At 46.6% G+C, this 25,399-nt stretch overlaps 1 protein-coding gene across 1 annotated transcript in view; it reads right to left on the bottom strand.

Annotated features, from left to right (window-relative positions):
* LOC139274800 (PC3-like endoprotease variant B) overlaps positions 1 to 25,399 on the bottom strand; it is a 994,028-nt gene that overhangs the window by 330,964 nt on the left and 637,665 nt on the right. The window contains exon 12 of the mRNA XM_070891493.1: positions 21,931 to 22,044. Coding sequence (XP_070747594.1) covers positions 21,931 to 22,044 — 114 coding nt within the window. The remainder of the gene's footprint in view (positions 1 to 21,930; positions 22,045 to 25,399) is intronic.

Genomic DNA, 25,399 nt, shown 5'->3' with positions numbered 1-25,399 from the left:
TACTTTAATGCAAGTAGTATAGTGAATAAGGCGGATGGCTGAAAGAGGGGCAGGTTTGGCAGATTAATATTACTGGCTACAGGATTTTTAGACAAGATAGAGAGGGGATAAAAGGCGGTGTGGGTGGGGGGTGGTGGTTGTGGTGCTAATTATGAAGGGGATTCATGAAGGGGAAATCATGTTTAACTAATTTACTGGAATTCTTTGAAGATACAACGAGCATGGTGGATAGAGGTGTACCGATGGATGTGGTGTATTTAGATTTCCAAAAGGCATTCGATAAGGTGCCACACAAAAGGTTACTGCAGAAGATAAAGGTACACGGAGTCAGCAGAAATATATTAGCATGGATAGAGAATTGGCTGGCTAACAGAAAGCAGAGAGTTGGGATAAATGGGTCATTTTCGGGTTGGAAATCGGTGGTTAGTGGTGTGCCACAGGGATTGGTGCAGGGACCACAACTGTTTACAATATACATAGATGACCTGGAGGAGGGGACAGAGTGTCGTGTAACAAAATTTGCAGATGACATGAAGATTAGTGGGAAAGCAGGTTGTGCAGAGGACACAGAGAGGCTGCAAAGAGATTTAGATAGGTTAAGCGAATGGGCTAAGGTTTGGCAGATGGAATACAATGTCGGAAAGTGTGAGGTCATCCACCTTGGAAAAAAAAACAGTAAAAGGGAATATTATTTAAATGGGGAGAAATTACAACATGATGCGGTGCAGAGGGACCTGGGGGTCCTTGTGCATGAATCCCAAAAAGTTAGTTTGCAGGTACAGCAGGTAATCAGGAAGGCGAATGGAATGTTGGCCTTCATTGCGAGAGGGATGGAGTACAAAAGCAGGGAGGTCCTGCTGCAACTGCACAGGGTATTGGTGAGGCCGCACCTGGAGTACTGCGTGCAGTTTTGGTCACCTTACTTAAGGAAGGATATACTGGCTTTGGAGGGGGTACAGAGACGATTCACTAGGCTGATTCCGGAGATGAGGGGGTTACCTTATGATGATAGATTGAGTAGACTGGGTCTTTACTCGTTGGAGTTCAGAAGGATGAGGGGTGATCTTATAGAAACATTTAAAATAATGAAAGGGATGGACAAGATAGAGGCAGAGAGGTTGTTTCCACTGGTCGGGGAGACTAGAACTAGGGGGCACAGCCTCAAAATATGGGGGAGCCAATTTAAAACCAAGTTGAGAAGGAATTTCTTCTCCCAGAGGGTTGTGAATCTGTGGAATTCTCTGCCCAGGGAAGCAGTTGAGGCGAGCTCATTGAATGTATTCAAATCACAGATAGATACATTTTTAACCAATAAGGGAATTAAGGGGTATGGGGAGCGGGCGGGTAAGTGGAGCTGAGTCCACGGCCAGATCAGCCATGATCTTTTTGAATGGCGGAGCAGGCTCGAGGGGCTAGATGGCCTACTCCTGTTCCTAATTCTTTTATTCTTATGTTCTTATGTTCTTATGTTCTATTAAATAAACTATTACAGCAGTGAGGAGGGATGATATGTTAGAGGGATCATTAACTGAGGTCATATGGGTCGAATTGAAAAATAAAAAAGGGGCTATCACACTGCAGGGAGTGTATTATAGACCCCCAAACAGTGGGAGGTGTTGTGTATCTGTAAAGCATGCACTACCATGTTGCGCCACCAGGGAGCGCATCCCCTGAATTTCCAAGGGATCCCAGCATCCCTTGGGAGCACTGTATATAAGCCGGCCCCTAAGACCTGTTACTCACTCTGGAGTATCTTAATAAAGAGGTCACTGTTACTTTAACCTCCTTGTGTGAGTCTCATCTGTGTGATGAGTATACGAATCCAACGCAAAGATGCAGCAAACTGTGGGCATCCTGGAGAAGTTCTCGGAGGGTGAGGACTGGGAAGCCTATGTCGAATGGTTAGACCAGTAATTTGTAGCCAATGAGCTGGACGGAGAAGGAAGCGCTGCAAAAAGGAGAGCGGTCCTCCTCTCGGTCTGCGGGGCACCGACCTAAAGCCTCATGAAGCATCTTCTGGCTCCGGTGATAAGTCATATGAGGAGCTGTGTACACTGGTTCGGGAGCATCTTAACCTGAGGGAGAGCGTGCTGATGGCGAGGTATCGGTTCTACACGTGCCAGCGATCTGAAGGTCAGGAAGTGGCGAGCTACATCGTCGAGCAAAGGCGACTTGCAGGACAATGTGAGTTTGGTGGCTACCTGGAGCAGATGCTCAGAGACTTTTTTGTACTGGGCATTGGCCACGAGACCATCCCACAAAAACGTTTGACTGTAGAGACACCGACCCTCAGTAAGGCCATTAAGATAGCACAGGCGTTTATGTCCACCAGTGATAACACCAAACAAACCTCTCAGCACACAAGTGCTAGCAATGTTCATAAATTAACTGAAACTGTGTTTGCGAGCAGAAATGTACAGGGCAGAACCCACAAGTCTGCAACTGTCAGCAGGCCTCAGGTGACACAGGTGACTCAGAGTCCGCAACAAAGGATGAATGCAAGGCAATTCACACCTTGCTGGCATGTAGAGGCTTCCATTCAGCCTATTCATGCCGCTTCAAAGGGTATGTTTGCAAGAGCTGTGGAACAATCGGGCACCTCCAACGAGCTTGCAGATGAGCTGCAAGCTCTGCAAAATCTGCTAACCACCACGTGGCAGAGGAAGATTGGTCCATGGTGGGTCAAAGCAATTTCGAGCCTCAGAGAGAGGAGGTAGATGTGGAAGTACATGGGGGAAACACATTTTCGATGAAATGTCCACCTATAATGCTAAATGTAAAATTTAATGACTTACCCATAGCCATGGAACTGGACACTGGCGCTAGCCAATCCATCATGACTAAAAAGATGTTTGAGAGACTGTGGTGCAACAAGGCACTCAGACCAGCCCTGAGCCCCATCCACACGAAACTGAGAACATACACCAAAGAGCTTATCACTTTCCAGGGCAGTGCCATGGTCAAGGTCACTAACGAGGGCACGGTGCACGAACTGCCACGCTGGATTGTCCCGGGCGATGGCCCCACACTGCTTGGAAGGAGCTGGCTGGGCAAAATCCGCTGGAACTGGGATGACATCCGAGCACTATCTCATGTCGATGAGGCCTCATGTACCCAGGTTCTGAACAAATTTCCTTCCCTTTTTGAGCCAGGCATTGGAAACTTTTCCAGGGCAAAGGTGTGAATCCACTTGGTCCCAGAGGCACGATCTATTCACCACAAGCCGCGAGCGGCACCTCACATGATGAGGGAGAGAGTGGAAATCGAGCTGGACAGGCTGGAACGCGAGGGCATCATCTCCCCAGTGGAATTCAGCGAGTGGGCCAGCCCGATTGTTCCAGTACTCAAAAGTGATGGCACGGTCAGGATTTGCGGCGATTATAAAGTAACTATTAATTGTTTCTCGCTACAGGACCAATACCCACTATTTAAGGCAGACAACCTATTTGCGATGCTGGCAGGAGGCAAGACGTTCACCAAGCTCGACCTGACTTCGGCCTACATGATACAGGAGCTGGAGGAGTCTTCGAAGGGCCTCACCTGCATCAACACGCACAAGGGACTGTTCATCTACAACAGATGTCCATTTGGAATTCGGTCGCTGCAACGATCTTCCAGAGAAACATGGAGAGCCTACTCAAGTCGGTACCACACACGTTGGTTTTTCAGGATGACATATTGATCATTGTTCGGGACACCGTCGAGCACCTACAAAACCTGGAAGAGGTCCTCCAGTGACTGGATCGCGGACGGCTGCAGCTGAGGAGGTCGAAATGCGTCTTCATGGCAACAGAAGTAGAGTTTTTGGGGAGAAAGATCGTGACGGATGGCATTCGGCTTACAGACGCCAAGAAAGAGGCTATCAGGAACGCGCCCAGGCCACAGAATGTCACGGAGCTGCGGTCATTCCTGGGACTCCTCAACTATTTTGGTAACTTCCTATTGTGGTTAAGCACTCTCTTAGAGCCCCTACATGTGTTATTGCGCAAAGGTGAGAACTGGGTGTGGGGAAAAAAACAAGTAATTGCTTTTGAGAAAGCCAGAAACATTTTATACTCCAACAAGCTGCTTGTATTGTATAACCCGTGTAAAAGACTTGTGCTAGCATGTGATGCATCGTCATACGGAGTCGGGTGTGTATTACAACAAGCTAACGTTGCGGGAAAGTTGCAACCTGTCGCCTATGCCTCCAGGAGCTTGTCTAAGGCCGAGAGGGCCTACAGCATGATTGAGAAAGAGACATTAGCGTGTGTGTTCAGGGTAAAGAAAATGCAGCAGTACCTGTTTGGCATCAAATTTGAGCTGGAAACCGATCACAAGCCCCTCATATCCCTGTTCGCTGAAAACAAGGGGATAAATACTAATGCCTCAGCCCGCAATTACTTGTTTTTTTTCCCCATACCCAGTTCTCACCTTTACGCAATAACACATGTAGGGGCTCTAAGAGAGTGCTTAACCATGATAGGAAGTTACCAAAATAGTTGAGGAATCCCAGGAATGACCGCAGCTCCGTGACGTTCTGTAGCCTGGGAGCGTTCCTGATAGCCTCTGTCTTGGCGTCTGTGGGCCGAATGTCATCCGCCGCAATCTTTCTCCCCAAAAACTCCACTTGCAAAGGTGGGCACTTGCGCTATTAGCGTATAATTACACCATCCGCCACAGGCCGGCACCGAGAACTGTGCGGATGCTCTCAGTCGGCTACCATTGCCCACCACGGGGGTGGAAATGGCGCAGCCTGCAAACTTGTTGATGGTGGCGCAGCCCGCAGACTTATTGATGGTCATAGAAGCGTTTGAAAATGATAAATCACCTGTCACAGCCCGCCAGATTAGTACTTGGACCAGCCAAGATCCTCTGTTGTCCCTCGTAAAAAGCTGTGTACTGCATGGGAGCTGGGCCAGCATCCCCGTTGAAATGCAAGAGCTAATCAAGCCGTTCCAGCGGTGAAAGGACGATCTGTCCATTCAGGCAGACTGCCTGCTCTGGGGTAACATAGAAACATAGAAACATAGAAAATAGGTGCAGGAGTCGTCCATTCGGCCCTACAAGCCTGCACCGCCATTCAATAAGATCATCGCTGATCATTCCCTCAGTACCCCTTTCCTGCCTTCTCTCCATACCCCTTGATCCCCTTAGCAGTAAGGGCGATGCCTAACTCCCTCTTGAATAGATCCAATGAACTGGCATCAACAGTTCTCTGTGGCAGGGAATTCCAATGGTTAACAACTCTCTGAGTGAAGAAGTTTCTCCTCGTCTCAGTCCTAAATGGCCTTTATCCGAAGACTATGTCCCCTGGTTCTGGACTTCCCCAACATTGGGAACATTCTTCCTGCATCTAACCTGTCCAGTCCCATCAGAATCTTATACGTTTTTATGAGATCCTCTCTCATCCTTCTAAACTCCAGTGAATAAAGGCCCAGTTGATCCAGTCTCTCCTCATATGACAGTCCAGCCATTCCTGGAATCAATTTGGTGAACCTTCGCTGTACTCCCTCAAGAGCAAGAACGTCCTTCCTCAGATTAGGAGACCAAAACTAAACACAATATTCCAGGTGAGGCCTAACTAAGGCCCTGTACAACTGCAGTAAGACCTCCCTGCTCCTCTACTCAAATCCCATAGCTATGAAGGCCAACATACCATTTGCTTTCTTTACCACCTGCTGTACCTGTATGCCCACTTTCAGTGACTGATGAACCGTGACACCCAGGTCTCGTTGCAACTCCCCTTTTCCTAATCTGCCGCCATCCAGATAATATTCTGCCTTCGTGTTTTTGCCCCCAAAATGGATAACCTCACATTTATCCACATTATACTGCATCTGCCATGTACTTGCCCACTCACCTAACCTGTCCAAGTCACCCTGCAGCCTCTTAGAGTCCTCCTCACCGCTCACACCGCCACCCAGTTTAGTGTCATCTGCAAACTTGGGGATATTACACCCAATTCCATCTTCTAAATCATTAATATATATTGTAAAGAGCTGGGGTCCCAGCACTGAGCCCTGTGGCACCCCACTAGTCACTGCCTGCCATTCTGAAAAGGACCCATTTATCCTGACTCTCTGCTTCCTGTCTGCCAACCAGTTCTCTATCCACATCAGTACATTACCCCCAATACCATGCATTTTGATTTTGCATGCCAATCTCTTGTGTGGAACCTTGTCAAAAGCCTTTTGAAAGTCCAAATACACCACATCCACTGGTTCTCCCTTGTCCACTCGATTAGTTACATCCTCAAAAAATTCTAGAAGATTTGTCAAGCATGATTTCCCTTTCATAAATCCATGCTGACTTGGACCGATCCTGTCACTGCTTTCCAAATGCTATTTCTTCCTTAATGATTGACTCCAACATTTTCCCCACTACTGATGTCAGGCTAACTGATCTATAATTACCCATTTTCTCTCTCCCTCCTTTTTTAAAAAGTGGTGTTACATTAGCTACCCTCCAGTCCATAGGAACTGATCCAGATTCGATAGACTGTTGGAAAATGATCACCAATGCATCCACTATTTCTAGGGCCACTTCCTTAAGTATTCTGGGATGCAGACTATCAGGCCCCTGGGATTTATCGGCCTTCAATCCCATCAATTTCCCTAACACAATTTCCCGCCTAATAAGGATATCCTTCAGTACCTCCTTCTCACAAGACCTACTGTCCCCTAGTACAATCGGAAGGTTATTAGTGTCTTCCTTTGTGAAAACAGTACCGAAGTATTTGTTCAATTGTTCAACCGTGTAGTGCTACCCAAAAAGGGCAGGGAGATGTTCATCTCGGATCACCACAGCACACACCCGGGTATAGTAATGATGAAAGCAATAGCCAGATCCCATGTGTGGTGGCCCGGTATCGACTCTGACTTAGAGTCCTATGTATGGCAATGCAGCGTGTGTGCTCAGTTGAGCAACACGCCCAGAGAGGCACCACTAAGTTTGTGGTCCTGGCCCTCCAGACGGTGTTCAAGGATCCATGCCGACTATGTGGGCCCGTTTCTCAGTGAAATGTTCCTGCTGGTGGTGGATGCTTTTTCAAAATGGATTGAATGTGAAATAATGTCAGGAAGCACTGCCACCGCCACCATTGAAAACCTTAGGGCCATGTTTACCACCCAAGGCCTGCCTGACATACTGGTCAGTGACAACGGGCCATGTTTCACCAGTGCTGAATTTAAAGAATTCATGACCCGCAATGGGATCAAACATGTCAGCACGGCCCCGTTTAAACCAGCCTCCAATGGGCAGGCAGAGCGGGCAGTACAAACAATCAAACAGAGCCTCAAATGAGTCACAGAAGGCTCACTCCAAACCCGCCTGTCCCGAGTACTGCTCAGCTACCGCACGAGACCCCACTCGCTCACAGGGGTGCCCCCGGCTGAGCTACTCATGAAAAGGACAATTAAAACCAAACTCTCGCTGGTTCACCCCAACCTGCATGATCAGGTAGAGAGTAGGCGGCAGCAACAAAATGTAAACGATGGTCGCGCCACTGTGTCACGGGAAATTGATCTGAATGACCGTGTGTATGTGCTAAACTATAGACATGGATCGCGGGCACAGTGATAGCTAAAGAAGGGAGTAGCGTGTTTGTAGTCAAACTAGACAATGGACAAATTTGCAGAAAGCACCTGGACCAAACGAGGTTGCAGTTCACGGACTGCCCTGAACAACCCACAGCAGACACCACCTTTTTCGAATCTACAACACACACCCAAAGGATCACGCCGGACCAGGAAATCGAACCCATCATGCCCTACAGCCCAGCAAGGCCAGGCTCACCTAGCAGCCCTGCAGGGCCAACAATACGCCAGCCCAGCGAGGGCACAGCCAACACACCAGAACAGACATTTGTACCGAGGCGGTCTACCAGGGAAAGAAAGACTCCTAACCGCCTCACTTTGCAAATAATTTTCACTTTGACTTTGTTGGGGGGAGTGATGTAGTGTATCTGTAAAGCATGCACTCCCATGTTCCGCCACAAGGGAGCTCATCCCCTGAAGTCCCAAGAGATCTCAGCATTCCTTGGGAGCACTGTATATAAGCCGGCCCCTAAGGCCTGTTACTCACTCTGGAGTGTCTTAATAAAGACTGAGGTCACTGTTACTATTGAGTCCTTACACTCTACTGTAAATCAACACGAGGCACATACTGGAGACAAGGTCACTCTGTGACCTGTACCTTTATTCACAGGACCAAGAAGTGATGACCCTGCGTGGGACCTCCCTTTATATACCTGGATGACCAGGTGAGGAGTGTCTCCCACAAGTTCACCCCCAGTGGTCAAGGTGTGCATTACTTAGGTGCATACAGTGTACAGTGTTGTTACATGAAGGTCACAGTTACATAAAGGTTACATACATGACAGTTACTCTAACCTTCCTGTGTGCAATCTCTTCTGTGTTAGGAACACAATAGGAGGGAAATAGAGGAGCAAATATGTAGGAAAATTGCTATGAAGTCTAAAAACCATAGGGTAGTAATAGTAGGGGGATTTTAACTATCCAAATATTGATCGGGACAAATTTAGTGTGAAAGGTATAGAAGGTGCGGAACTCTTGAAATGCATTCAAGAGAATTTTTTTTAATCAGTATGTAGCAAGCCCAACACGAGAGGGGGCGGTCTTGGATTTAGTTTTAGGAAATGCAGCTGGGCAGGTTGAAGGGGTATTAGTGGGGGAGCATTTGGGTGCCAGTGACCATAATTCAGTCAGATTCAAGTTGGTTATGGATAAGGACAAGAATAGGCCTGGAATAAAAGTCCCGAATTGGGAAAAAGCTAATTTTGATAAGTTAAGGAGTGATTTGGACTGGACTGGAAATCGCTACTTGTGGGTAAGTTGGTGTCGGAACAGTGGGAGGCATTCAAGGAGGAGATCCGAAAGGTTCAGGCCAAACATGTGCCCTGAAAGAAAAAAGCTGGGAAAAATAATTCTAAAGCACCCTGAATGTCTGGGGACTTACAGGGGAGGATTAAGAAAAAAAGGGACACTTATGTCACATATCAACTGCTAAATACTTTAGAATCTTTAGAGGAATATAGAAAGATAAGAGGTAAAATTAAAAAGGCTATTAGGAATGCTAAGAGAGAGCACGAGAAATTCTTGGCCAGTAAAATTAAGGAAAACCCTAAGATGTTCTTTAAATATATTAAGAGTAAGAGGGTAACGAAGGAAAGGATAGAGCCTATTAGAGACCATAAGGGTAATCTTTGTGAGGAGGAGGAAGATGTTGGGAGGGTTCTTAACAAATTCTTTGCATCTGTTTTCACAAAGGAAAGAGGTAATGCAGATATTGCTATAGAGGAGGAATGTGATATTCTTGATGAAATAAATATCGTGAGAGAGGAAGTATTAAGGGGTTTAGCAGCTTTGAAAGTAGATAAGTCCCCAGGCTTGGATGGAATGCATCCCAGGCTGTTGAGTGAAGTAAAAGAGGAAAAAGCAGAGGCCTTGACCATCATTTTCCAGTCCTCTTTGGATATGGGCATGGTGTCGGAGGATTGGAGGACTGCTAATGTAGTACCCTTGTTTAAGAAGGGAAAAAAGGATAGGCCGAATAATTACAGGCCTGTCAGCCTAATGTCAGTGGTAGGAAAATTATTGGAAAAATCCTGAAAGACAAGATAAATCTGCATTTGAATTGGCAAGGATTAATTAGGGACAGTCAGCACGGGTTTGTTAAGGGAAGATCGTGTTTGACTGACCTGATTGAATTTTTTGAAGAGTCAACCAAGAGGGTTGATGGGGGTAGTGCGTACAAAGTAGTATATATGGACTTCAGCAAGGCTTTTGATAAGGTCCTGCATGGTAGACTGGTCATTAAGGTTAAAGCCCATGGGAACCAGATCAAAGTGGCAAATTGGATCCAAAATTGGCTTGGAGGTAGGAAGCAAAGGGTAATGATAAATGGATGCTTTTGTGACTGGAAGGATGTTTCCAGTGGGGTTCTGCAGGGCCCAGTACTGGGTCCCTTGCTTTTTGTGGCATATATCAACGATTTAGATTTGAATATATGAAGTATAATTAAGAAGTTTGCAGTCGACACTAAAATTGGCTGTGTGGTTGATAATGAAGAGGAAAGTCATGGGCTGCAGGAGGATATCAGACTACTGGTCAGGTGGGCAGAGCAGTGGCAAATGGAATTTAATTCAGAGAAGTGTGAGATGATGCACTTTTGGAGGGCTAATAAGGAAAGGGTATAAACATTAAGCAGTAGGCCACTTAATAGTGTAGATGAACAAAGGGACCTTGGAGTGCTTGTCCACAGATCCCTGAACGTAGCAGGCTAGGTGGATAAGGTGGTTAAGAAGGCTTATGGAATGCTTGCCTTTATTGGCGAAGGCGTAGAATATAAGAGCAGGGAGGTTATGCTTAACTTGTATAATACTTTGGTTAGGCCACAGCTGGAGTACTACGTGCAGTTCTGGTTGCCATATTATAGGAAGGACGTGATTGCACTAGAGCGGTTGCAGAGGAGATTTACTAGGATGCTGCCTGGAATGGAGAATCTTAGTTATGAGGACAGATTGGATAGGCTGGATATGTTCTCATTGGAACAGAGGAGGTTGAGAGGAGACCTCATCGAGGTGTACAAAATTTTGAGGGGCCTGGACATAGTGGATAGTAAGGGTCTATTTCCATTGGTGGAGGGGTCTATTATGAGGGGGCATAGTTTTAAGGTGGTTGGTGGAAGTTTTAGAGGGGATTTGAGGTGGGGGGGGCTTCTTTACACAGAGGGTTGTGGGGATCTGGAACTCACTGACTGGAAGGGTGGTGGATGCAGAAACCCTCACCAAGAGATGGTTGGATGGGCATTTAAAGTGCCGTTACTTGCAGGGTTAAGGACCTAAAGCTGGTAATTGGGATTAGACTAGACTACCTTTTGTTGGTCAGCGCAGATGTAATGGTAAGTACTGCAGGGAATAAAATACAGCCAGGGTGATCTCCTGGACGGGTCGGTGAGGAATTTTCCCAGATTTTTTCTCCAGAAATTGGCCTGGGTTTTTAATCTAGTTTTTGCTTCTCCCAGGAGATCACATGGCTCCAGTTGAGGTGGAGTGTAGGAGTTTTTAGTATAAGGGATGTTGCAGTGGTGTGTGGCGGACTGGTTGGGCTTGGTGCTCTTTGCCTTTCCGTTATTGTTCATGGGTTTGTATGTAACCGTTACATAGAAACATAGAAAATAGGTGCAGGAGTAGGCCATTCAGCCCTTCGAGCCTGCACCGCCATTCAATGAGTTCATGGCTGAACATGCAACTTCAGTACCCCATTCCTGCTTTCTCGCCATATCCCTTGATCCTCCTAGTAGTAAGGACTACATCTAACTCATTTTTGAATATATTTAGTGAATTGGCCTCAACAACTTTCTGTGGTCGAGAATTCCACAGGTTCACCACTCTCTGGGTGAAGAAGTTTCTCCTCATCTCGGTCCTAAATGGCTTACCCCTTATCCTTAGACTGTGACCCCTGGTTCTGGACTTCCCCAACATTGGGAACATTCTTCCTGCATCTAACCTGTCTAAACCCGTCAGAATTTTAAACGTTTCGATGAGATCCCTTCTCATTCTTCTGAACTTCAGTGAATACAAGCCCAGTTGATCCAGTCTTTCTTGATATGTCAGTCCCGCCATCCCGGGAATCAGTCTGGTGAACCTTCGCTGCACTCCCTCAATAGCAAGTTAGGAGACCAAAACTGTACACAATACTCCAGGTGTGGCCTCACCAAGGCCCTGTACAACTGTAGTAACACATCCCTGCCCCTGTACTCAAATCCCCTTGCTATGAAGGCCAACATGCCATTTGCTTTCTTAACCGCCTGCTGTACCTGCATGCCAACCTTCAATGACTGATGAACCATGTCACCCAGGTCTCGTTGTACCTCCCCTTTTCCTAATCTGTCACTATTCGGATAATAGTCTGTCTCTCTGTTTTTACCACCAAAGTGGATAACCTCACATTTATCCACATTATACTTCATCTGCCATGCATTTGCCCACTCACCTAACCTATCCAAGTCACTCTGCAGCCTCACAGCATCCTCCTCGCAGCTCACACTGCCACCCAACTTAGTGTCATCCGCAAATTTGGAGATACTACATTTAATCCCCTCGTCTAAATCATTAATGTACAATGTAAACAGCTGGGGCCTAGTCACTGCTTGCCTTTCTGAAAAGTACCTATTTACTCATACTCTTTGCTTCCTGTCTGCCAACCAGTTCTCAATCCATGTCAGCACACTACCCCCACTCCCATGTGCTTTAACTTTGCACAATACTCTCTTGTGTGGGACCTTGTTGAAAGCCTTCTGAAAGTCCAAATACACCACATCAACTGGTTCTCCCTTGTCCACTCTATTGGAAACATCCTCAAAAAATTCCAGAAGATTTGTCAAGCATGATTTTCCTTTCACAAATCCATGCTGACTTGAACCTATCATATCACCTCTTTCCAAATGCGCTATGGCATTCTTAATAATTGATTAGAGCTGCTGACAAAGGGCCATGTGGCTCTTTCTGCGCTGTGAATTTCTATGTTTCTATGTTATAGTTGTTGCCTCCCTGGTGCCAGAGAAAAGGGTGTCACTGAACGGGTGCAGACATTTTGCAGAGTGAAGGGAAACAACCAAGTAATGACATATGTAGGAAAAAAGTTGGGGTCCTTCAGTCAGTTTCAGGACCTCAAAGGTTGTAATCTCTGGATTACTCCCAATGTCATGTGCTAGTGAGTACAGGAGCAGTAAGCTAAGACAGGTTAATATGTGGCTGGAGAAATGGTGCACGAGGGAGGGCTTCAGATTCCTGGGGCATTGTACCAGTTATGGGGCAGGATGGACGGTTTGCACCTCAACAGGACTCTCTCAGGGAGATTAACTCGTGCTATGATCAAGGATTTAAACTAATTTTGCGGGGGGGGGGGCGGGCACTAGGATGAAGCATTAGAGAGGACTAAGAGAGACAAACAGTATTACAATAAAAAATCATTGTAACTATTTCTACTGCACTATTTTTGACAGACAGGCATTTGTTAAGCCACCCCCATCCTGCCCGTACTGCACTTTTATGACCAATAGGTGACAACTCCGCCCTCTTCCCGGCCAGAATCATTCCACGTGTGTGGTGTCGGGAAGAAGGACCCGAGGCCATAACTCTCTTCCCCCTCCCGCTCCCCCCACTCTCCCGGTCGGCCTGGGCCCGAGAGCGGCAGTCCTGGACCGGGAGTAGTGGGCGCCCAATACAGATAGTCCTGGGCCCGATAGTGGCCATCCTGGGGCTAAGAGCGGCGGGGGCCGGATAGTGGTGGTCCTGGAACCTAGAGCGGCTGGCATGGCCTGATAGCAAGAGAGAGAGAGAGGCTCAGGGGGAGAGAGAAAGAGGAGGTCCGGGGGAGAAAGAGAGACTCGGGAGAGAGAGAGAAAGGATCGGGGGGGGGGGGGGCTGGGGGGGCGGAGAGAGAGAGGCTCAGGGGAAGAGAGAGGGTCTCGGGGGGGGGGAGTGGAGAGAGAGGCTCGGGGGAGAGGGAGAGAGGCTCGGGGGGGATAGAGAGGGAGGCTCGAGGGGGGGCAGGGAGAGGCTCAGGGGGAGAAAGAGAGAGAGAGAGAGGTTGGGGGGGAGAGAGAGAGAGGCTGGGGGGGGCTGGGGGGAGAGAGAGAGGCGCTGGGGGAGAGAGTGGCTGGGGGGAGAGAGAGGCTGGGGCGGGGGGAGAGAGAGAGGCTGGGGGTTAGAGAGAGAGGCTGGGGGGGAGAGAGAGAGGCTGGGGGGGAAGAGAGAGAGGCTGGGGGGGAAGAGAGAGAGGCTGGGGGGGAAGAGAGAGAGGCTGGGGGGGAAGAGAGAGAGGCTGGGGGGGAAGAGAGAGAGGCTGGGGGGGAAGAGAGAGAGGCTGGGGGGGAAGAGAGAGAGGCTGGGGGGGAAGAGAGAGAGGCTGGGGGGGAAGAGAGAGAGGCTGGGGGGGAAGAGAGAGAGGCTGGGGGGGAAGAGAGAGAGGCTGGGGGGGAAGAGAGAGAGGCTGGGGGGGAAGAGAGAGAGGCTGGGGGGGAAGAGAGAGAGGCTGGGGGGGGAAGAGAGAGAGGCTGGGGGGGAAGAGAGAGAGGCTGGGGGGGAAGAGAGGCTGGGGGGGAGAGAGAGAGGCTGGGGGGGAGAGAGAGAGGCTGGGGGGGAGAGAGAGAGGCTGGGGGGGAGAGAGAGAGGCTGGGGGGGAGAGAGAGAGGCTGGGGGGGAGAGAGAGAGGCTGGGGGGGAGAGAGAGAGGCTGGGGGGGAGAGAGAGTGGCTGGGGGGGAGAGAGAGAGGCTGGGGGGGAGAGAGAGAGGCTGGGGGGGAGAGAGAGAGGCTGGGGGGGAGAGAGAGAGGCTGGGGGGGAGAGAGAGAGGCTGGGGGGGAGAGAGAGGCTGGGGGGGAGAGAGAGGCTGGGGGGGAGAGAGAGGCTGGGGGGGAGAGAGAGGCTGGGGGGGAGAGAGAGGCTGGGGGGGAGAGAGAGGCTGGGGGGGAGAGAGAGGCTGGGGGGGAGAGAGAGGCTGGGGGGGAGAGAGAGGCTGGGGGGGAGAGAGAGGCTGGGGGGGAGAGAGAGGCTGGGGGGGAGAGAGAGGCTGGGGGGGGAGAGAGAGGCTGGGGGGGAGAGAGAGGCTGGGGGGGAGAGAGAGAGGCTGGGGGGGAGAGAGAGAGGCTGGGGGGGAGAGAGAGTGGCTGGGGGGGAGAGAGAGAGGCTGGGGGGGAGAGAGAGAGGCTGGGGGGGGGGAGAGAGAGGATGGGGGGGAGAGAGAGGCTTGGGGGGAGAGAGAGGCTGGGGGGGAGAGAGAGGCTGGGGGGAGAGAGAGGCTGGGGGGGAGAGAGAGGCTGGGGGGGAGAGAGGCGCTGGGGGGGAGAGAGAGGCTGGGGGGGGGAGAGAGAGGCTGGGGGGGGGAGAGCGAGAGGCTGGGGGAGAGAGAGAGAGGCTTGGGGGGAGAGAGAGGCTGGGGGGGGAGAGAGAGAGGCTGTGGGGGGGGGGGGGAGAGAGGCTGTGGGGGGGGGAGAGAGAGGCTGTGGGGGGGGGGAGAGAGGCTGGGGGGAGAGAGAGGCTGGGGGGGAGAGAGAGGCTGGGGGGGAGAGAGAGGCTGGGGGGGGAGAGTGAGAGGCTGGGGGGGAGAGAGAGAGGCTGGGGGGGAGAGAGAGAGGCTGGGGGGGAGAGAGAGGCTGGTGGGGGGGAGAGAGAGAGGCTGGTGGGGGGGAGAGAGAGAGGCTGGGGGGGGAAGAGAGAGGCTGGGGGGGGAGAGAGAGGCTGCGGGGGGTGGAGAGAGGCTGGGGCGGGGTGGAGAGAGGCTGGGGCGGGGGGGAGAGAGAGGCTTGGGAGGGAGAGAGAGGCTTGGGAGGGAGAGAGAGGCTTGGGGGGGGGGTAAGAGAGAGAGAGACACATGTGGGGGGGGGGTGGGTGCTGGAGACACATGGGTGGGGAAGGGGGAAGATGGATCACTTTCTTCCAACCCCCTACAAAGGACATAATTGATGATATCCAGAATTCACGACACTGTCACTATTCACTTCATACCCAATAAACGTGTTAACAATCTGTACACAATGCCTGCCCCATCTATGGGGGAGGATCTACTTGTGCTGGGATGAGGCATTTCAACTGGGGGAGGAATGTACTTGGACTGAGGTAGGGCACTTCGGCTGGGCCTTGCTGTCTTCTGGGGAGCTCTGTCCTCTGTTGCTTCAAGAAGTCAAAGTGGATCGAGTTACAACTTTCAAAGTCAGTGAGACCTAGGGATGGGTGGTTCCAGTTACACATTCCTGTGAAAACTTGAGGGTGTGGCTTATCCTCCAAGGGGACCAATCAGAAACAAAGGGTGGAGCATGTTGGCCATTTTTGCAGTACAAATAAGCATGCCCATAAAATATAATCCAGAAACAGGAGAGGTCAGGTCGGGGGAAATGCAAGACAGGCTAAGGTGGGTTTAGAGTATGTGTGCGTAAATATATAGTGATAAGTAAGGTTAGTGAATTGCAGGCACTAGTAGCGACATGGGATTATGATATAGTGACTATAAAGGAGCCCTGGCTCAAACAAGGAGAAAATTAGGCACTTAATATTCCTGGCTACAATGCATTCAGAAAGACAGGGAAGCAAAAAAAGGAGGTGGTGGCAACAATGTTCCCTTATTTTTTTTTATCAGTTCATGGCCCTTTAATGGGCTGCGGGGCCTATTCAAATGTTCGCACATGCGTGGCTTTTCTCATATAAAAGCCGGTGCACGGCCTGCGCAGGACCTCCATTATGTGGCGCTTAACGGGAACATTGGGATACAGTATTGATCAAAAATACTGTTGCAGCATTAGAAAGGAATGATGGAGTTGAGGGTTCAAAGGCATCATCTATTTGGGGAGAATTAAGGAACAATAGAGGAGCTATTACCATGCTGGGTGTAGACTACAGGGCACCAAATAATGGGAAGGAGATAGAGAGCAAATTGGAGTTACGCCCGAATTTTGGGGGCCTAAGTACGCCAAAATCTGACTGCCATGGTAACCAGGGACACAATGCAAAGTGAAGCATACAGCCAGCTCCCAACACATTAAAAGAATTGAAAAACACTTAGCAGCAAATTACCTCCAACCCCGCCTGGTGTGTGTGTGTGTGTGTGTGTGTGTGTGTGTGTGTGTGTGTGTGTGTGTGTGTGCACGCGTGCGTCTCACAAGTCCTTCGGGCGGGGTTGGAGGTAAGTTACTGCTATGTATTTTTCAATTCTTTTCGTGTGTCTGGGCATCTGCTGCACCGATTTCCATACCTGCGCCGATTTCCTTAATTTTCTGGAAGGTGTTTCTGGAGAGGCCACATATGCTGGCCTAAGCAGAACTGGAGTAACTTTCAGCTGGCCAAACTTCCCTAAATGGCCAGAATTGATGTAGGTGGCTGGTTACGCTCCCTTTGGCTGAAAAAAAAACTGACCTAAAAAAATTGTAACGAACTGAGTTACACTGGTGCAAACTGATTTGAAAAACCAGTTTCCCCACTTAGGCCAAAAAGAGCAGCCTGTTCAAAAAAAAAAGGCGCAAATCACTGGGGAAAATTGAGTTCAGAGATTGGAAAAATATCAATGTAAAGGGCAAAGAGGGGGAGGAATTCCTGAAATGAGTACAAGAGAACTTTCTTGATCAATATGTTTCCAGCCCACTGAGGAAGGAAACAGTGCTGTATCTAGTTCTGGGGAATGAAGTTGAGCATGTTTCAGTGTTCGAGCATTTGGGAAGCAGTGATTACAATATCAACAGTTTTGCAGTAGTTATGGAAAAGAATACGGAAAAATAAAATGTGAAAATACTCAACTGGAGGAGGGCTAATTTCAATGACTTGATAAAGGATTTAGCCCAAGTGGATTGGAAACAAAGATTAGCAGGTAAAGCAGTAAATCAGTAATGGCCAGCCGGAGGAGCGGAACAGAATGCTGTTACCGGCAAAATGTAGCAAAAAGATGATAGTGGGTCCCACGGTGCCCACCATTTTTCAAGGTCCAGCAGCGCAGCTGGTAAGAGTGATGGCCCTGCATATTTAAATTAGGGAGAGGTGCACACTGACTTACGTCACCTCAGCAAACTTGGACCGAGCGCGTCATGAAAACCCAGTGTGTAGCAAACTCACAGAAGCACTGTCAGCACCTCTTAAAGGGACACACACATCTTTCAGGTAAGTTTGCATTGAAGTTTTTGGACTGGATTTTTTTGATTTTATTGAAGTGAAGGCTTGGTGCAATACATGTTATAAGTTTCTTTAAGTGTTGAGGGAGTATTGCTGGACACTTGCAAGGCCTCGGACAGTAAAGGAAGGCCTCTGAGAAGACAGAAAATGCTGCAAATACTCAGCAGGTCAGGCAATATCCGTCGAGGGAGAAATAGAGTTCACGTCTCAGGCTGAAATGCTGCCTCACCTGCTGAGTATTTCCAGCATTTCATGCTTTTTTTTCAGATTTACAGCATCTGTTTGCAGAGGGAAGAGGAAGATGCAGAAGAGGAGAAATTAGAAGCGGAAAAAGCAGAAGAGAAAGCAGAAGGACGGATACAATCCAGACAGACACTTTCTGACTGGGATATCCAGGATGGAATCATCCGCCTGCGGTGCCAGTGACCACATTCCCAATTCCCCTTTCAACATTTGTCCCACACCTTACCTTCCCTCTGTTACTGACCATCACAGTGTCCTCTTGGCCCCAATGCTGAAATAAAAGCCATCACAGAGCAAAATTTCCAATCCAACTTTATCCATATATGCATCCAATATGACTTCAAGAAATCAACTCATCACCCTTATGCATTCTCTTAGTGACTGCCTTGTGTGTGCCTTTGCCTATCATACTGATGTCACGCAGTGCTGCTCCAGTGGTGGCAGCATGGCTGGTGGAAGGCTGTTGACTTTCAGTGGGGGACACTGCAGATGGCTTTGCTGGTTGACCTTGAGGAGCTGGTGGCTGCGAGTGTGAAATCGAGTAAGTGTTTCTTCTTCTTCTTCACTCTCCTCTCCTCCTTCTTCGTTACCCATTGGCTGGGCTGCCTGCATTTCTTGAATGTGTGTATTGAGGAAGGCACAAGGGTGGAGTTGTGATAAGGGGAGGGTGGGAAAGCAAGAGGTGCATGCGAGAAGGAGTATAATGTATGAGGATACCAGCATCTTGTATCCTTTCAGCCCCACCACTGGCCCAGAACTCAACCATGCTCCTGCCAAGAATGGCCAGCACTGTCTTCTCCAAGGGGGAAGCTAGGAATGGGAGATGTGCCTCATGATTGGTACAAATTGTTGGTAGGTGAGTGATGGCAGAGGGGGCGGGGGCTGTCATGCATTGAGAAGTGTGTGAGGCTCGTGATGCAGTTGGTAGGAGACAGCTTTTGAAGATGCATTAACTAATCTTTACCAGTGGTCTGAAGTCATGAAGTTTCTTTGGGCACTGGAGTCATGTGGTTGGGACGACAATGCTGGCAGTAATGGCCTCGGTGATCTGGTCCCACATGGTACTTTCTGGAGAACCTCCTGGTCTCTGTGGGTAGAGGACCTCTCTTGTAGTGTTGACGCTGGCACAAAGTTGGAGTGCTGCGTGCGAGACCCTGGGTGCCCTTTCCCTGGCTTGCTGAGCCATTTGTGTTTGTGCTGAAGCACTTTTCCTATTTTTTGAGGTGCCAAAGGGAATGCCGCTCTAAGAGCTGAAGACTCCCATTTGGGACTTCTAATTAATGTTAATTGTTTTTAAAAGGCAGTCGGGGCTGAAAACTGCATTTTTTTACTTCAATTTTATTGTTATTTGTTCAGAAGGCATTGTCCTTTTAATGTCCCACCATACCTAGCGAACTTATTGCATCATTTCTAAATGCTGTTGGAAGTTGAAATGTCACTTCTGGATGCTAACTTCACTACCGATGCCATGCACTAATGCCACTAAGTACACAGTGAGTTTAGCATGGACTAAAAATCTTTAGTCACCAGAGCGAATTCTTCTCTCCTACCACCGCAATGATTTTCAGCAGCCGTTAACCCGAGGCCGTGGTGACACCGGCAACTTTCATGTCACAATCACATTTCTAGGCCATAATGATTAAAATGCAACAGAAAAAGAAAGCTTATGATAAATGTTGGTTTCATAATTCATTAGAGAACCAAGCTGAATATAAAAAGTACAGGGGAGAACTGAAAAGGGAAATCAAAGAGGCAAAGAGAGTGTATGAGAATAGATTAGCTGATAGCATAAAAGGGAATACAAAAGTCTTTTAAAACATATAAATAGTGAAAGAGTAATCAAAGGATGTGTATTAAGGACCAAATTAAGGACCAAAAAGGAGATCTTCTTGTGGAGGCAGAGGTCATGACTGATGTTTAAAATGAGTACTTTACATCTGTCTTCACTAAAGAAGAGGATTCTGCCAATGCCACAGTAAATATGAAGAGGTAGTAGAGAAATTAGATAGGATAAATATAGTTAAAGAGAAGGTACTAAAAAGGTTGGCAACACTCAAAGTAGAAAAGTTACCTGGTCCGGAAGGGATGCATCATAGGTTGCTAAGGAAAGTAAGGATGGAAATTGTGGAAGCTCTGGCCACAATCTTCCAATCCTCCTTAGATATATGTTGCCAGAGGATGAGAGGAAATGTTACACCCCTGTTCAAAAAAGAGGAGTGGGATAAACCTGGCAACTACAGGCTAGTCAACCTAAAATCAGAGGTGGGAAGACTTTTAGAGACAATAATCCAAGAGAAAATTAATTGGCAATTGGCAAAATATGGATTAATAAATGAAATCCAACACAATTTTGTCAAGGAATGAGTTCTTTGATGAAATAATGGAAAGGGTTGATGATGGTAATGTAGTTGCTCTTGTGTATATGGACTTTCAAAACACATTTGTTAAAGTACCACATAATAGACTTGTTAGCAAAATTGAAGCCCATGGTATTAAAGGGGCAGTGGCTGCATGGATACAAAAATGGTTAAGGGATACAAACCAGAGAGTAGTGCGAATAATTGTTCTTCAAACTAGAGGGAAGTGTGCAGTGGTGTGATTCATTTTGGTAGGAAGATTGATGAGAGGCAAAATAAACTAAATGGTACAATTTTAAAGGGGACACGGGAAGAGAGAGATCTGGGGGTACACAAGTTTTTGAAGGTAGCAGGACAAGTTAAGGCTGTTAAAAAGGCATAAGAAATCCTTGGCTTTCTAAACAGAGGGATAGAAGCATGGAAGATATGCTAAACTTTTATGAAATACTGGTTAGTCCCCACTGGAGTATTGTGGCCAGTTCTGTGTATCACAATTTAAGGAGGATTTTAAGGCCTCAGAAAGGGTGCAGACAAGATTTATTAGAATGGTACAAGGGATGAAAGACTTCAGTTATGTGGAGAGACTAGAGAAACTAGGGTTGTTATCCTTAGAGCAAAGAAGGTTAAGGGAAGATTTGATAGATTTGTTCAAAATCATGGTTTTGTTAGAGTAAGTAAGTCTGTTTCCCCTGGCAGAAGGATCACTAACCAAAGAACAAAGATTTAAGGTAATTACCAAAATAACCAGGGGCAACATGCAGAAAGTTTTTTTTTTTGCACAGTGAGTTGTGGTGATCTGGAATGCACTGCCTGAAAGGGTGGTGGGAGTATATTCAATAATAACTTTCAAAAGAGAATTGGATAAATACTTGAAGTGGACAAATGTGTAGGGCTATGAGGAAAGAGCAGGGGAGTAGGATTAATTGGATAGGTCTTTCCAAGAGCCGGCACGGGCACAATGGACCGAATGTCCTCCTTCTGTGCTATATCATTCTATGATTCTAACCTATAAAACAAGTACATTTAATATAATGCACATTATTCGATAGACTTTGCTTCTCTCTTAACACTGGATATTATATTTTAGGCAGGAACATCCACAATTTTTTTCCTCATCAAAGTGAAAACAAACTACTTGCAAAGTAAATGAAAAGGCTCCGTGCTAAAAGTTCTAAAGACCCAAGAGGTATCATGCATTTATATACTACAATTAACTATTTTATAGTGAGTTTGGGTATAGTAAATCGTCATAACAAAATTCTAATGTTCGAATTCTGGTATCATGTACGACTGGCATGACATTTCTAATAGAGTGGAGTGACTTTCTGCTTATAGTAAATGTCAGTGTTAATCTTCCATTGTTTAGCCCATAGACAATGAAACATACCTAACAAATCAATGAAAACTAGTCACTTCTAGCCATAAAGCTAAAACATATGTGCATAGATAATTACACTTTTAAAAAAACCATTCCAGTTCAGTTGCAAGAAGCAGTTTCATTCTTATTGGAAACTCTAACAGTAAGTTCAACAGGAATATTTGTGTAGTATTGGAAACTAGAAGATTTCTTTCTATTGTCACCTCCAACTCAATCAGCTGAATCTTGTTATAATAAAACTCCTTACGTAATGACACAACTATAAAAAAAAGCTTCCATGAATTGGTTTCTTACTTGTGGTGAATGTGGTAACCCGCTCCATTAATGTTCCAATCTTTGTCCAAGGGGTCAGAGATTTTACAGGTTCGAACAATCAGGTGCTGCACATCTCGCCATGTGAGACTGGGTCTGATTTAGAAAAAACATTTGTAAATAAACTAGATCACCTTATTTTAGTATTAATAAACTGGCTTTGAATTGTCAACTTCAGCATTCCTTCTTAATTCCACATTTTCCGACATGTGGAGTCACATGCATTATAAAGTGTAGTCCTAGCAGTGAGTACAATTTCCCTAGACAGGGCAGAAGATTTACCAGTAATTTGGCTACTGTTAGATTGTCTACTGCCCCAAATCCAAATGTTCGCAATACTGCTAGCTTTAATCAACTGAAATGTTGTAGTCTATTCTTGTCTAATGAGCAGAGTTTACATGAAGGGAGCAGCGGGTGGTAATTCTACCGATGGGATAAGTACTCATTTAAAAATGTATTCATGCTTTCCTTTGAAAAATTGTCATATATGGCTGGGGTCTTTTACTGCTTCTAGCTCGCATCAATAGGGGGAAATACCTTGATATTACCACATTTTATCTATGTCTGTGCCTCTGGACTCAAGTAATCTGTAGTTTGCAGTAAGGTAAATGCTATAGATGTTGGACTGGTCCCACAGTTAGTCTGCCAGCATCGTCCCTGCAAGGATAAATGTGACTTTCATTTTCAGCTAACGCACATGCAATGATATCCTTATTTATACAAATGGATTTGGCTGATGATAAGCCCATACATAAAACAGCACTATGAATGAACTGGGATTTCTCACATGTAAAATTATTGTGTGTAAAGAAACAAACAAAAATACCAACATAGCATTAGGTTTAATAATGTATTTATTCAGTTCTAGAAATACATTTACGAAACTAATGCCATTACAGGGACAATAAAATCTCTCACACACACATCCATGTACTAAACTGTGGTAATTTATTATCATAATCACCACACAAATGTTAAAATTCCTATTTCATCTCCATGCATGCTATACAATGGGGCAAAAATTATGAAATTACATAATTTCAGAGTTTATCCCACAAGAGGGTTGAATGTTTCAGAAACAGCATAGACATGAGTAAGAACATAAGAGGTAGGAGCAGGAGTAGGCTATATGGCCCTTCGTCTGCTTCAAAATTCAATAAGATTATGGCTGATCTTTGACCTCAACTCCACTTTCCCATCCGATTCCCATATCCCTTGAGGTTGGTTGTGTAGATTCCCTTTCACATATTGGGTAAAAAAAAATTCTTGCATATTTTGTGCTCAAGGTGAGGAATGTTAGTTTTGGCTATCCAGAGTCAGCATCAAACAGTCTCAGGTCAGGCACACTGAAGCCAGATGCACAGTAAAGCTTTCTCTGTTCTACGTCAAGAATACGCTGCCCTCCAATCTCAGAAAACTTCCACTGGATCAGTGTGACATTCTTCCATTTCACACATCAGCCATCCTGAGTGAGATTGCCAATTTAGTGCCAAATTAGGGGCGGTTTGGTGCTGTGGGTTCATGGAACAGGATTGAAACTCATTTTGATTATTATTTTCACAAAGTAAACTTTCACCACGTCAATTTGGATTGGATTTCTATCCAGTATCTCGGGCATGAAAAGCCATAGTTTAATCCACTGCATCCTGTGCAGTACAGTTGAGTGCTCTGTTTAAACAGATAATTATGTCATCTAACTGTATCTTGAATAATCAAAGATTTTCCCCTTCACGATCCATTCTAGACACTGATCATTCTTTGTGTGAAAAATTATTCTAAATTGTACTTTTGTGATTTTTAGCCTCTGGTTCTTGTTCTAGTGACTTGACTTGAACTGCTGCTCTGAACGTATCTATACCATTTAAGATCTTGCATACTGGTACTTCCATAAGGTCCTCTCACAGCCATCTCCTTTCAAGGCTAAAGTGCCCCCATTTCTCCATCCTTCCTCATAAATCAATCTTTTTACTCTAGGATGCAGCCTTATAGCTCCTCCCTGCACTATGATAATGCATGATTCTAATGTTTCCCATATGTCTTGGTGGCCAAAACTGAACACATTGGCCTGTATTTTGCGGCTCCTATGGGTGCCTCCTTGCCCGTAAGGGCCGCACAAGTTCTGGGTTTTCACGCACAAAGCACTTGCGCGAAAACACAGAATTTACGATCTGTCAAGAATCTTCTTAACAGATCCAATGCATCCCCGGGGAAAGGGCATTCACGGGTGGACAGTTGAGCTATTTGAGCAACTACTGCCCCGCGAATGCCCATGAAACTCTTATGCCTGGTTAAAGCAGGCGTAAGGCCTGCTTTTATCAGCGTAAGAGTTTAAATTAATATAAAAATATATATTTAAAATTATTTACATATTAAAACACCTGTAAAATAAGTTAAGGTTATTTTTAGCTCCTTTAAAATGTTTCAATTTATTTTACAAAAAATTACATTTGTTTTAAATGTTTAATTCAATGGTATTTTAATTAATTTTAAATATGTAATTTAAAAACATTTAATTGGTGTGTAATTGTATTTTTATGTGATCCCCTTTCATGTTTATGGGAATTCCATACGAAAATGGAATCCCCATAAGCATGAATGAGGATCCCCTTCTTTTAGTGGCTGAGCCGGCCTATGTGATCCTAGGGATGCTTGTAAACTGCATGCGCCCCTGGGATATGTGGGCCTTTACCTGCACGCCCCCAGAGTGGCCCAGGTGCACAAGTCACTGTGGATCCCGAGGCCCCAGGTAGGCATGGATTGTATTTATGGATCAGAGGTATTTCGACCGCAAATCCAGACTCAGTATTCAAGTACAGTCTAACCAGGGACTGTACAGTTTTAGTATGACATCTTCCAACTTTCTCTCAGCTGGTCTAGCAGTACAATATAGCATTCTGTTTTCTTTTCTCATTCTCGTGATGTGGATGTTGCTGGCATTTATTACCAACACGAGTTGCCCTTGAGACGATAATGGTGGGTCTTCTTCTTGAATGTCTGCAGCCCACATGGTGAAAATGTTCTTACAGTGCTGTTGGGGAGGGAGTTCCAAGATTTTGGCCCAGTGATGATGAAGGGACGGTGATATGTGTCAATTGTGTGACTTGGAGGGTAACTTGAAGGTAATGGTGTTTCCATGCATCTGCTGTCCTTGTCCTTCTAGGTGGTGGAGGGTGTGGGTTTTGGAGGTGCTGCTGAAAAAGCCTTGGTGAATTTCTACACTGCATCCTGTAAATAGTATACACTGCAGCCATAGTACAATGGGGATGGAGCAGATGGATGATTAAGCTAATGGATGAAGTGCTGATCGAGCAGACTAATTTGTCCTGGAAGTGTCGCGCTTCTTGAGAGCTGTTGCAGCTGCATCCATCCAGGCAAAGGGGAGTATTCCATCACACTCCTGACTTGTGCCTTGTAGTTGGTGGAAAGGCTTTGGGAAGTCAGGAGGTGAGTC

This window comes from Pristiophorus japonicus, chromosome 10 (genome assembly GCF_044704955.1).
Source record: "Pristiophorus japonicus isolate sPriJap1 chromosome 10, sPriJap1.hap1, whole genome shotgun sequence".
Classification (NCBI taxonomy): Eukaryota; Metazoa; Chordata; class Chondrichthyes; family Pristiophoridae; genus Pristiophorus; species Pristiophorus japonicus.
The sequence above is the reverse complement of the archived record's forward strand: the minus strand, read 5'-3'. Positions and strand labels throughout refer to the sequence as shown.